Raw genomic sequence first — 11822 nt, 5'->3', positions numbered from 1 at the left:
AGTAGCGTTGTCCTATTTGACACGAATAACACCTGCAAATTCATTAGATCACTCTGAATGATAGCTCTAAAACCAGTGTTTTCCCATTTTGACGTCATTTGCTGTGTCAACGAAACAGCCTGACACTGATTACTTCTGACGCAGGATATCTGAAGCAGTACCTTATTTTCCTTCGAAACATAAGATGTACGGTTAAAGTAGGGTTATAGTAATTCAAAAGACAAGAAGTTGTGAAAATACTATGGGAAAGACAATATCCCGGAATTATTATTGGAAATAATCCCAATGCCACGCCCCCTGCTCTGTGCAATTCTTGATACATTATCTGTTGGGATGTTTACGGCGAGCCATCTTTTACAGTCATTACCCCAGTGTCCAATTAAAATATACAATTAAATGATGTTAATTGCTTTAAAAAAATGAATGTAGTCAAAAGTTGAAAAGTCTCGCAATGTTTGCCGTACAATCACGTGTTTATATGACCTTTTCCCTGTGCTGTGTGACGTTTTAAGAGGGGGAGTTGGCGAGCTTGCAGCTAGTCAGCCAGCCAAAGCTGGATTTCGTTGCAAACGACAACCATTCATTGAGCCTCTACCGAAGCGCACGGTGTAGTTTTGTCCACTGGACTGATCAGCGATGTTTCTCTGCAGAACGGCCTGGCAAAGACTTGGGCCTTTGGCAAGGAAGACAGTCACACCATTATCCAAAAATGGTAAAAATGTAATACTTTTTTCGAATAATTAGTTGTCTTAAAACAAGAGCAGCCTAATTGCATGTGATGGTTCATAGTATAATATTTATTTTATAGATTTTTAGACCAAGAAAGGAAATATTTGAAGGTCATAGGTTTATTTTACTATAAAACATCATAACTGTGCACCGATGCTGCACTTGCTTCGAAGAGAATGGCTTTGCAACAATTTAATTGAATGTTACACAACACGTTTAAAGGGGAAGTACCATTATTATTTTTTTTATACGACAGTCTTGACTGGTGATGCGCTGCTAGTTGCAACAAAGAAACAACTGTTCCGTGGAAACTCAATATAACCGAGGAAACGTAGTCGAACCTTAACATTTATAAATTGTTCTCAACGCTTCTCGCAAAAAAGTAACTAGCACACGCGGAAAGATTAATAATTGGTTGGCTATCTGGCTAATTGGTCAAAAGAGGCGCTATTTTCTCCACAGAATTTCTTTTTGCCACGTTGTACTACGATGCATCTACTAGTTTTAACTAGAAGACGTAAAGTTTTATGTGTTAAATTTGTGTTATAGCCACGAGAAAATGGAATCTATGACCTTTGTTAAAAGTGGTGGGTAAGATGGTGGAGTGTCTCTTGTTGCTCACGTGTGAGAAAACGAGTTGGCCGAGCTCTATGTATAGAGAGCATAAAGAATGTATAGGTCTGCATACGGGACAAAGGAATTTTCGATTAGTTAAACTTAAACTTTGTTCTCTCTCGTCTGCTGTAGGGGAAACACGAAAAACAGTTTCCAAAATCCAACCATGATTGCGCATACAACGAACCTGGCATTAAAGACTTTAATCAGTACAAAGACTCTAATGTCCCATTAACATTATTGCGTTCATTTATGCTTTCATCTCCAAGTGAAGTAAATGTACAAACAATCCCCGCACACATTTTTGTTTTTCGAAATTCTATTTTGTTTGTCAATCAGTGCTAAAGCTGAAAAGAACTTGGCACCGTGAGGGTTTTAATTGGAACAAATACATTTTCCTTTGTTTTCAGAAGCTAGTCTTTGGTGTCCACGAGACTAAATTATTCAGATATGAAATTTTGTTTCATAGGCCATGTACTTTCAAGATATTAAACTTTGGAAATATCCTGCGCCTGGCGCGACGGACCATACAGGCTAGGGCTATATAGGATATGTGCGGAATAGCAGACATGGTTTGCTTGCATGCGTCATACATGTTTCGATTATTTTTTAATGAATTTTATTCGGTTTGGCCTATAAATTTGGGTGGGATTTCTGAAAATCTGTCTTGACCGCACAGCAAATGTTTGGGCCGAGACCCAACAAGGTGAATATGGCAGTGGCCTGCTGACGAGCTGGAAACCATCTTTGAGGAGATTACGTAACTGGAAAATGGGGCCGGGTCTCCACGTGCATTTTCTTGTGCAAACAGCCCTATATTGAATGCACACTTCTGTTCGGCCATATTTGATCCCCGGGCTGCTGAGAGAGGTGTCATGTTGTAATCCACTGCCGCGGCACATACCCAGTCTTCTACCTCTGACATCCGAGGCTGCTTAACTGATTACAAATATAAATAACAACGGTGTCAACAGCCTAATTATTGGAATGCGATTAGACGAGCGATAGGGTTTATTTGCGTGAGAAAATGAGTCTCCGCTATACTCTTTGTTTGTCTGTCTCCGGTCTCCCTCAGTAGAAAAAGCGCATTCAGCTGGGTGGGCGTGTCTCCTGCGCAAGACACAGACACGCTCACTTGCCAGTAGAACTAAATTACTGTTATTTATCTAAACGTATTTATTACTGTTGTTTTTAAACGGCCTGGAAAACATTTGGATGAGTTCGGTTAAATATTTTCATGTTTACTTTAATCAGTTATAAATTGTATGATGTGTATATGTCCGTATCTATTTTTTAGTCTCTGGTCCGTACCTGCAATTAGCCTACAAAGCGGTTTGAAAATTTTAAAGAATTGCTTGCATTTTAAGAATATACTGTATCACAGTGAAGAAAAATCTGGTGTCCGACGACTGATTTCCATTTCAACCGTAGCCTAGCTTATGCTAATATGAAAATCCAGTATTATTGCGGTCTGCCAATTCCACCCTAGTCGATAAATAAACAAATTTAACGTGCCTGATTTTATATTTAGATTTTTTTCAATTTTAATTACAAAATGGATTTTCAAATTTGATTGAAGTGCTTTGTTGTTTTTGTAAGTCCATTTTTACATTTATCGGACTTTAGAGCCTTCTAAACCAAAATCCTCATCTCTTGTATTTTAACAAAATGGAATAAAACTATGTTTTTGAATCAACAGCTCAGTTCTACCGATTTGTTTTTTGTTTTATGCAAACTTGATGCTTTGCCCTGTTTGTCAAGTCCCTTTAATGAAATTGATTTGCGTAATATTTATATTTGAACTTTGCAACGGTTTTCATTGCTGTAGTGAGTTTTCACGGTGATTAGAAGGTGTTTGTGCAGAAGCCAATGAGCTTGGACAGTTGTATTTATGGATGCCTAAATGCATTCTTCACAATCCAATAACCCCAGAGAATCCTTGACAGGTTAAAGCAGATCAATTGTACCGTATTTCTCTGCTCCCTTGTGAGTAACAAACTTGTTCTGGTACTTCTGTCATGGGGTTGGGTAGGGTGTGCCATTTGAATTTTCAAAACCAAATTTGAAAGTCTTAAGCTGGAAACTGAGGTCAAAAAATGCAAACGTTTAGTAATTTTAAATCCCTTGTGTACATAAATGTATTATTCATGTATTTAGTTTTGTGGTTATAGTTTAACAACTTGTTGGCATTTCTGGGCATTGTGGCCCCCTGGCACAGCAGTTTAAGGTCACTGCACTAAACCATATGAATTGGGCTTTGTGCTGGGAATGTGGCACTGGCCTGGCTGTGGTGTCACTTCCTGCCCTGATGTCACTTCCTGGCTGTTAAGCTGCCCCTCCCTCTCTGTCCCGCAGTGGTTCCAGTGCGGTCCATGTCCTTCGGCATACCCGGGGGCTCCGGGCAGAACATCGTGTACTACATCATCGGCGGAGGCTCCCTCACCGCCGCCGCAGTATATGTGAGTGGCGCCCCCTTCTGGCACCTCTGAGGAAGCGTTCCGAACTGAACGCCCGCTTCCAAACTTCTCGGGTCAACGGCAGCACGCCTAGCCGGAGTTTAATGCCCTAGAACACACCTGCATTACCACACCTGGAACGGCTTTCTATGGCTGTGTAATGAGGAATAGCCGCTCCAGTTGTGATGCAGTTCTGTGGTCTGGGGGGTCTAAACCTGAGGTTTAAACTCCAGCTAAGCACAATGCTATTGGTCCCTCGAGTTTCAGTACGTTACCCTCCTCCATGCAGCGGTGGTGTGGGAGGGAGCTGGTGTACTGCATATGGAAAGTGTTGGCCATACCACAGTGTTTGATATGCAGGTGGTAAGCAGTGCAGTGCATGAAGGGGTCTGGAACGTTCCGGTGAATTCTTCCTTTCTTCCCCACAGGCCTACAGGACCATAAGCGGCAAGGAGAAGGTGGCAGAAGTCAGCAGTCCAGCAGAACCCAGTGAGTCCGGCATGCCAGCGCTGGGCAGGGTTGGGCTGGGGCACAGGGGGTGATAACGGGTACGGGGGTGAAAAAAGGGGTACAGGGGATGGTGATGGGGGTACAGTCTGCCTGCCTCGAAACTCGTAACACTACCACCCTAATCGTCCTTTTGCTCCCCCGAGCACAAACATGCCGGTTACTGTTGCTGGCAAGGAGGGGTTGGGAACTGAGCCACTGAAAGTCAGCAGGATGGAATGAACTGGCTGAATGAGATTAGAGACTCAGTAATCGGACTGTCAGGCTTGATTATTATCGGGTATTAATTGAACTAAAAAGAAATGGAAAAACAAGGCTTGCGCAAGGCGTCATAGGTGTCGAGGACCAGTTACTCGTGCACAAATGAAGTTCACATTGACACTGTGCAGCAGTGGTGTTTATTTGAATGCCCCCCCCCTCGTAAGGCGCGCTGCCTGAAACACCTTTGCCAAGCCGCTGAGGGGCTTTGGTCGTAAGCTTCCTTATTTTAAAAAGATTAGCCCCGGGGGTTTGGCCTGTGTGAGATAAACGTGCGTGCCTGATGGAGAGGGGGGGACGTGAAGAGACTGGGGGGGGGGGGGGGGGGGGGGGGGGGGTGGTGGTGTTGGGGTGGGATTGGGGTGGTGGGTAGGGGGGGGGGTGGGATGGGGGCGGTGGGGTGGTGGGTACGGGTGGGGTGGGGTGGGATTGGGGCGGTGGGGTGGTGGGTAGGGGTGGGGGTGGGATGGGTGGGGCATGTGCAGCGGGTCAGTAAGCTGGGCGTTTTGCTTGGCCATGCGTGCTGGACTCCTGTGCTTATTTAGCGGCTAATAGCAGTTACGCACTTCTCCCCCCACGGCCCCCCCCCCCCCCACCCCACCCCACCCTTAATCACGCGGACTTCTATAAATGGAGTCCCTGCAGTTTGGAATGCCGGCCGGGGGCTGGGTGTGATTGGGCGGGGTCTGTGGACACCTTGGCGTCCTCTTGAGCCCGGTGATTGGATGAGAGGCGCGGTGCTGATCAGGACTCTGTGCTGGTTCACGGTTCCTCCATTTTTTTTTCCATATCTTTCAGCCAGATGCACCCCTGCCTCTTCACCATTTTAGACATTTATCTTTAGCTGCTAATCTTCAGCTTCCTGTCCTTTCCCTGAGCCAGTTCGAAGTGCATATTTGTCCACGTCCTTGTGGATCAGAAGTCAGATGTTGGGACTTATTTCTGTTCTGGTCCTTGTTTTGGTCTGAAGCAGAAGTGATTGTGGCAGGCCGAGTCTGCATCACTAACGATTATCTTGATTATTACTCAGAGCTGCAGGCAAATTGAACATGAAGCTGGTTTTGTTTTCAGTAAAAGACCTGAGGTGCAGTCCTGTTGCCTTTTTGTATTTTCTTGATGACCAGTGCAGAGGGCATGTGGCTTTGGGCAGGGCATTTCCAGTGGCACACAGGGATGGGTGGAAAAGGCTTATGAAATAATCAACCGTGTGTCTCAATGTTAAACAAGTTTTTGTTTTCAACCAAATTTCTCCTGATTTCTTCCAGGTGCAGCAGAGGGTGAGTAGGGCTTCTCTCTCCTGAGGGCTGTTGCATGTGTCTCTGAAGTCCTCTGCTTGATGTTGAGTGAATATGGGCAGTAAATCATTGGCATGAACACAACTGCTTTTCCTTTTTGAACTTTCACTTACTCCACTTATTCAGCTTTATGTAGGCTTTGCATTAATCATTCTCACCTGCATTCTTAGTTGGGGTGGAGCCCTGTTCTGAGTAATGTTTGAGTCCCGACATGGTACAAATTGCTTTTTCGATTCGTTTTGGGTGAAATGTTGAAGATGGACCAAAGTAACCCTTTGGGTGCTGGTATTTCTTTTGTAACGACAAGGCCATCAAAATTTAAAATGTGATGGGGGTCGTGTCTCAGGTCATTCTAATGTTTTGTTGAATCCGTGCACAACTGGCTGTAATATGTAACGGGGTTTTCAGCAGGCTAGAATTCCCCTGCACTTTTCCCTCCTGAAAAACTGACTGTTTGTGCGCACACCTTTAATTGGCCGTCGCTGTTTGAAACGGTCATTTGGTCTTTTCACCTGAGTCTAAGAGCACCGATGTGTCCCTCTCCCCCCCGCCCCCCCCCGTGCGGTCTGTCCCTGCTCCCCCCCCCCCCCGTGCGGTCTGTCCCTGCTCCCTCGCCCCCCCCCCCCGTGCGGTCTGTCGCTGCTCCCTCTCCCCCCCCGTGCGGTCTGTCCCTGCTCCCTCTCCCCCCCGCCCCCCCCGTGCGGTCTGTCCCTGCTCCCCCCCCCCCCGTGCGGTCTGTCCCTGCTCCCTCAGACACTCGCGTATACACTAATCTCGCTGGGCGAGCGGGCCTGCGCCTGTACCTGAACCGTTCAGCTTTGTACACGGATGTCCCCGTTTACCCTACGGTTGCACTCTGCTAGAGAAATGGCGGAAATCTTCTTTATCTGCGACCCCTTAAAATTAATTGAATAAAATAAAAAAATAAAAATTCTGATATCTTTATTGAAGTTCTTACCTGAGCATTAGTTGCAAACCCTCTTGTATTGGAAATCCTTCCTGTCAAGTTATCTGTTAAAATTCTTATGTTCACATTTCTTTCTGTATTTTTTCGTGTGACCGTTTGTTCAAAGCTCCCAATTTGGAATTAGGCCTCCTCACTCAATTGCTGGACACATCTTATTAGAACTGCAGGTACTGGTAGCTCAGTGGTGATGGTCAGCCTTACAGTCTGTACTCTTGCATGTCTACTGCTCTGGTTTAATTTCTCCAAACACTGTCCTTTTTTCTTTCTTTGAACGTGCATGTGCGCTTTGTAGTAATGAGTTGAATTTTCACATACTGTTTTTGCCTGCTGAAGTTTTATTCCAGTGTGTTCATGACTTGCTAGTGGGTGTCGCTGCTGTGCATTCAAAGTGCTGGAGAAACAGTCGCCTTATTTATTGTGGCTACATGGCTGTGTAGTGTGCTGGGAGGCTAGGGTGAAACCTATTTATAAATGCCATGACAAAGGAAATATAAAACTTAGGTAATTCTTGGGAGCATAAATGGATTCAAAATAAGTGTAAACTATATTTAAGTGTCTTTTTAGACCAGTGTTTGCCCATGCTAACTGTGAGCTTTTCTAATGGACTTTGTAGGGAATTTAAACCTGCTGCTGGTCCCCCTCTACCTTAGCCTTAGCCAGGCAGGACATTCTCAGAGCACTGCAGCATGGTCAGCCACAGCACAGACCGTATCTCACTAGGGTTAGTGTTTTTGTTTTGCTGCCCTTCCAGGGTCGACGGTCGTTGAGGCGGTGGTTGTTGAAGAAGCGGCGGCAGCTCCGGCCGAGGCTGCTCCCGTGGAGACCGTTGCCGCGGAAGCAGCGCCTGCAGAGGCCGCTCCAGCGGAGGCCGCGGTTGCCGAGGCCGCTCCCGCGGAAACGGTCGTCGCCGAGGCGGCTCCCGCTGAGGCCGCCGCCCCCGTCGAGGCGGCGCCTGCGGAGGCCGCTCCAGCGGCCGTGGAGGAGGCGGCTCCTGCCGTCGCTGAGGCAGCACCTCCTGCTGCAGAGGAGGCGGCGCCAGCTGTTGCCGAGGCGACCCCCGCTGTGGCGGAGGAGGTGGCTCCAGCAGAGGCGGCGGTTGCCGAGGCGACCCCCGCGGTCGAGGCTGTGGCGGTAGCAGAGGCTCCCGCGGCGGACGCGGCGCCGGCCCCCGCTGAAGAGGCGGCCCCCGCCCCGGCAGAGACCACCGGTACAGCCCCTGAGCCGGCGCCAGAGGCCGCGACAGAGGCCCCCGCCGCCTAGGGCCCAGGGTCAGAGTTCAGAGTTCACAGCGATACAGAAGAGGCACACACCCCACCCCGCCACCCCCTCCCCCAGCCCATGTAACATTTTACAATAAGTTGCAGAGGTTAACCAGTACTATGCACCCTTAGTTTAGGGCTCCACTCATTCCTGTTCTGAACAGACCTCCTGAAAGCCCCTTTACTCTACATTTATACGGTTGTTTAAGTAGGAGATCCAAAACTGTTGAAAGTGGGTTTAGTGCAATGCGGTGTAGGCAGTTGTGTTATTTTTCCTCCCAAACTGGTTGTTTCAAGTACAGTTTGAAGTATTACTCCGTGGCCTGGGAATTTTAAATTGTTTCAAAATTTTTGAAAATTTTGATAGGCGGCCTTGTATAGAGGGACACGTTAAAATTTGGGGGTAAGATTTCCATGATTGCTGAAATTACAACCTTGACCTCACTCTTCTGAGGAGAGAACGGGTTTGCACACCATCCGGGCATGTTGAGCGTGCTTCAACCTCTTTTCTGATAAATGCAAAAACAAATAAATAAATCCACAAAGATAAAAATTGTCCTCAGGCTTTCTTGCAGGTTATGGTAATGAACACTACACTTACAGAACATTGGAGACTGTTCCTTAATACTCTGCAGAATCTTATTGTGAAATGTGACCAAAACCTGTCAGTTACTCCAGATTCCTCCTCCTCCTCCTCCTACAAACTGTTGCTCAACCCTCAGCAGCTGTTTACAGACCTGAGCCAATCTACCTTCATGAGAACCCAATAGAGAACACTCAAACCTTACCAGCCTTACCACCTCAGAAGCCAAACGCTGCACCTGCAGTCATGAGGTTCTTCTGACTGTTCAGTATTTCTGTCTACAACCAGCCACTGATACTCTACCAGCCGCTTCTCCACTCTCCTCCACCGCCCGCTCCGGTTAGGCCTTAAAATTGTGCTTCTCTGCCGTACTCCATGCCCACTGCATCCATCCATGTTGGTAGAGCCGTGTGATTTGTCATTTTCGTTAAATCTTTAGATAACCCGCTGAGGCTGAGTTTTTTTTCTTCCATGCGCTAAGAACTGTTACGGTGTAGTTTTTACTTGTAACTGTGAAACTCATGCAAAGGGGACATTGCATTTAAAAACCCACGCAGTATCACTTTAATGTATTTTGTATCATAGTTGACGTTGCTACCTTGGCCAGCTATAACGTTTAATTGTGGAATAAGGGAGTTCAAGCCACTTAACGGCTATGATGACACTGTTTGCTGTCTTTAATCTTTCATAATTGTGGGTCTCTTTTGGGTATATGGATGCATTCCCTCTTTGCCTGTTTGCATTTTAATGATTAGGTGACAGAAGTGTTTCCTGTTTGGAATTATTGAAATCTGATTGTATGAGAACCTGATCAATGAATCAATGTTCAAAATGTGTGATGAGCTTTGGTTCAAGAAATGGAAATTAAAAAGCACCTTCTCAGCAGTTTGTTCATTTTTATTTAAACGAGTCCTTCCACAGTATTACCTGAACAAAGTACCTCACTGATGTTGGAATCATGTGGTTATCGCTGTATGACTCAAAACTTATCACAGTTGGTTCCATGTAGGAAAAAATAACATCCTGATAAATGGTCATTTTTAGAATCCAACCGAATTTAGAGTCCTGCTTTTCCCAGTTATTCCCCCACCTCCGCCTCATCCTGCTTGCTGCTCATAGGAGTTCCCAGGAGTTTGCAGTAGCCTCCCACATTATTCCCAGCGTTCCCAGTTTTTCCCTGTATCCCACACTTTGCCTTTCATTCCACGTGGGTGAAGTTTCTGTTTCCACTTGCTCTTAAATGAGCCAAAACACTGTAGATGTTTTCTGAAAACTGCAGTTTTAATTTTTTACAAAGGAGGGTAAAAATGTGTTATGGGACGTAAAGTTCTTTTAAAATGGGCCACAGAGTGTTATCCAGTTTGAATATGGGGTTAAAAAGTAAAATCGTATGCCTTTTTAATGAATTTAACTGGTTCAGTTGTACATTTAAAAGCACAAGCTTTTAAATGAGCGGGAGGGATTCCAGTTAAAACCAGAGGATCTAAAGTTTACAAATCTCAAACTCAGCTGGGTGCAGTTTTGTTTGGGTTTCTGTCTAGTTGACTGGAACCACCTGGCCGATCCCACAGACCCCCAGCAGGGGGCACTGGCAGGCCGTGCTCTGTGTCGGTGTGTCTGAACTTATCCAGAAAGGGCCGGTGGGGGTGCTGGTCAGCCCAGCGCGACAACACCCAGTGCAACTAATTAACTAATCCTGGTCTACAGTCAAGACCTTGAGTAGAATCTTGTGCCTTGATGCTGGCCTAAAAGGAAAAAACCTGCTTCTACACCAGCCCTTTTTGGATAAGATTGGACACCCCTGTTAAATGGATATAAATTTGCAGTCAAATTGAAAGTAAGGGGCATTGTAACGCTGGGCATTGTTCACCTAATTGTCTGAGATCTTTTGATTGACAGTGCTGCCACATCTTCCCCACCTCTCCTTTGAAAGGCCTTGAGAATCACTGTGGACCTTTATCTCCTCCCCCTTCTTCCTGAGTGACAGCCTTGTAGCCAATAGATGTGCCAGCGGCTTATCCTTCTGTATTCTGTGTGCCTTTACAAAATACATTTAGCACAAGTGAGGAAGCGCTCCCGTTATCACAGAAATGCGAGCTGAGCCAAGATGTGTTATTTAAAGGGGAATTCTTGTCATTACTGCCAACATGTCAACATTCAGGTACATTTAGAATGTAGTGTCTCTCGTGCAATTTAGTGATTACACTACATTTACTAGGTAGTTTTTATTGGCAGACTTTTATCAGACCACAGACGTCTGAATTCGGTCATTTCTCCTTAATATCGACTTGTAAGTGCAAGTGTGACACTTTCTTATCCCCCCAGGGCATTTTAGCCTTCAAATGTCTCTAGCATTGATCACGTCTATGGTAATGCTGCAGAAATGGCTTCTCTCAGGTACGTACAAACAAAGTTTGACAAATACAGGGCAAAATTACAATGAAAATAACACTGGCCAAATTATTTAGTGTCACACCTGCAGATGAGAGTTGGCTTATTTAAAAATTATATTTACAAACGGTCACTCGGAAATGTGTATTTTCAATACCGTAATGTATATTATTCTGACTGTACCATAAGCAGTGACCACTATGATGTCGCTTTGGCAAGACAACAATTACACAATCCCTGAGGAACAACATGTCATCCCAGTTTTACAGCATACTGATCAGAGTCACAGGGGCTGACATATTGTAACGGTGAGGAAGTTGTCGTGGCGATGGCAGAGCAGTTAGGAGAGGGTACGGTGGCTGACCTGCGGGTGGTTGTTCCTGTTTCAGTGGGAGACATGATGGGGGCTGTGAAAATGATGGCGGTAGCGTCCGTGGAGGTCGCCGCTGCCTCCGTGGGGGACAGTGCAATCGCTGCTTCGGTCAAGGTGCTGCAGGAGGAGCTGCAGGTGGGGGAGGAGCCTAAGGCCCTGGAGGAGGAGCTACAGGTGGGGGAGAAGGGGGTCGTGCCTGCAGAGGCCCTGGCTACCCCCGTGGGGCAGCCTGAAGATGTTCCGGCGGAGGTGGCGGGTGAGGCCGCCGCCCTTGAAGAGGTCACAGTAGTAGCAGGGCCCCCCGCCAAGGCGGAGGCTCCACCCGTGGAGGTGGAGGCAGAGATGGAGGCAGGAGCAGCGGCCGGTTCTGATGAAGGACCTGGAGAGGA

At 46.5% G+C, this 11822-nt stretch overlaps 1 protein-coding gene across 2 annotated transcripts; it reads left to right on the top strand.

The window, feature by feature from the left end:
- Positions 1–496: 496 nt before the first annotated feature.
- On the top strand, positions 497–9554 carry mgarp (mitochondria-localized glutamic acid-rich protein). Of its 2 annotated transcripts, XM_035416684.1 has the most exons (6): positions 498–712; positions 3700–3803; positions 4229–4289; positions 5831–5842; positions 7579–7634; positions 7695–9554. In XM_035416684.1, the coding sequence occupies exons 1-6, from the start codon at positions 637–639 to the stop codon at positions 8085–8087; spliced, it is 702 nt and encodes a 233-aa protein (XP_035272575.1). In that variant the 5' UTR covers positions 498–636; the 3' UTR covers positions 8088–9554. The 2 variants fall into 2 exon arrangements, with proteins under 2 accessions (XP_035272574.1, XP_035272575.1); XM_035416683.1 differs by having other exon boundaries at positions 497–712; positions 7579–9554.
- Positions 9555–11822: the final 2268 nt, after the last annotated feature.

The sequence above is a fragment of the Anguilla anguilla genome, chromosome 5 (assembly GCF_013347855.1).
Source record: "Anguilla anguilla isolate fAngAng1 chromosome 5, fAngAng1.pri, whole genome shotgun sequence".
NCBI classification, from domain to species: Eukaryota; Metazoa; Chordata; class Actinopteri; order Anguilliformes; family Anguillidae; genus Anguilla; species Anguilla anguilla.
Note: the sequence above shows the minus strand (reverse complement) of the source record. Positions and strands in the feature narration are given on the sequence as shown.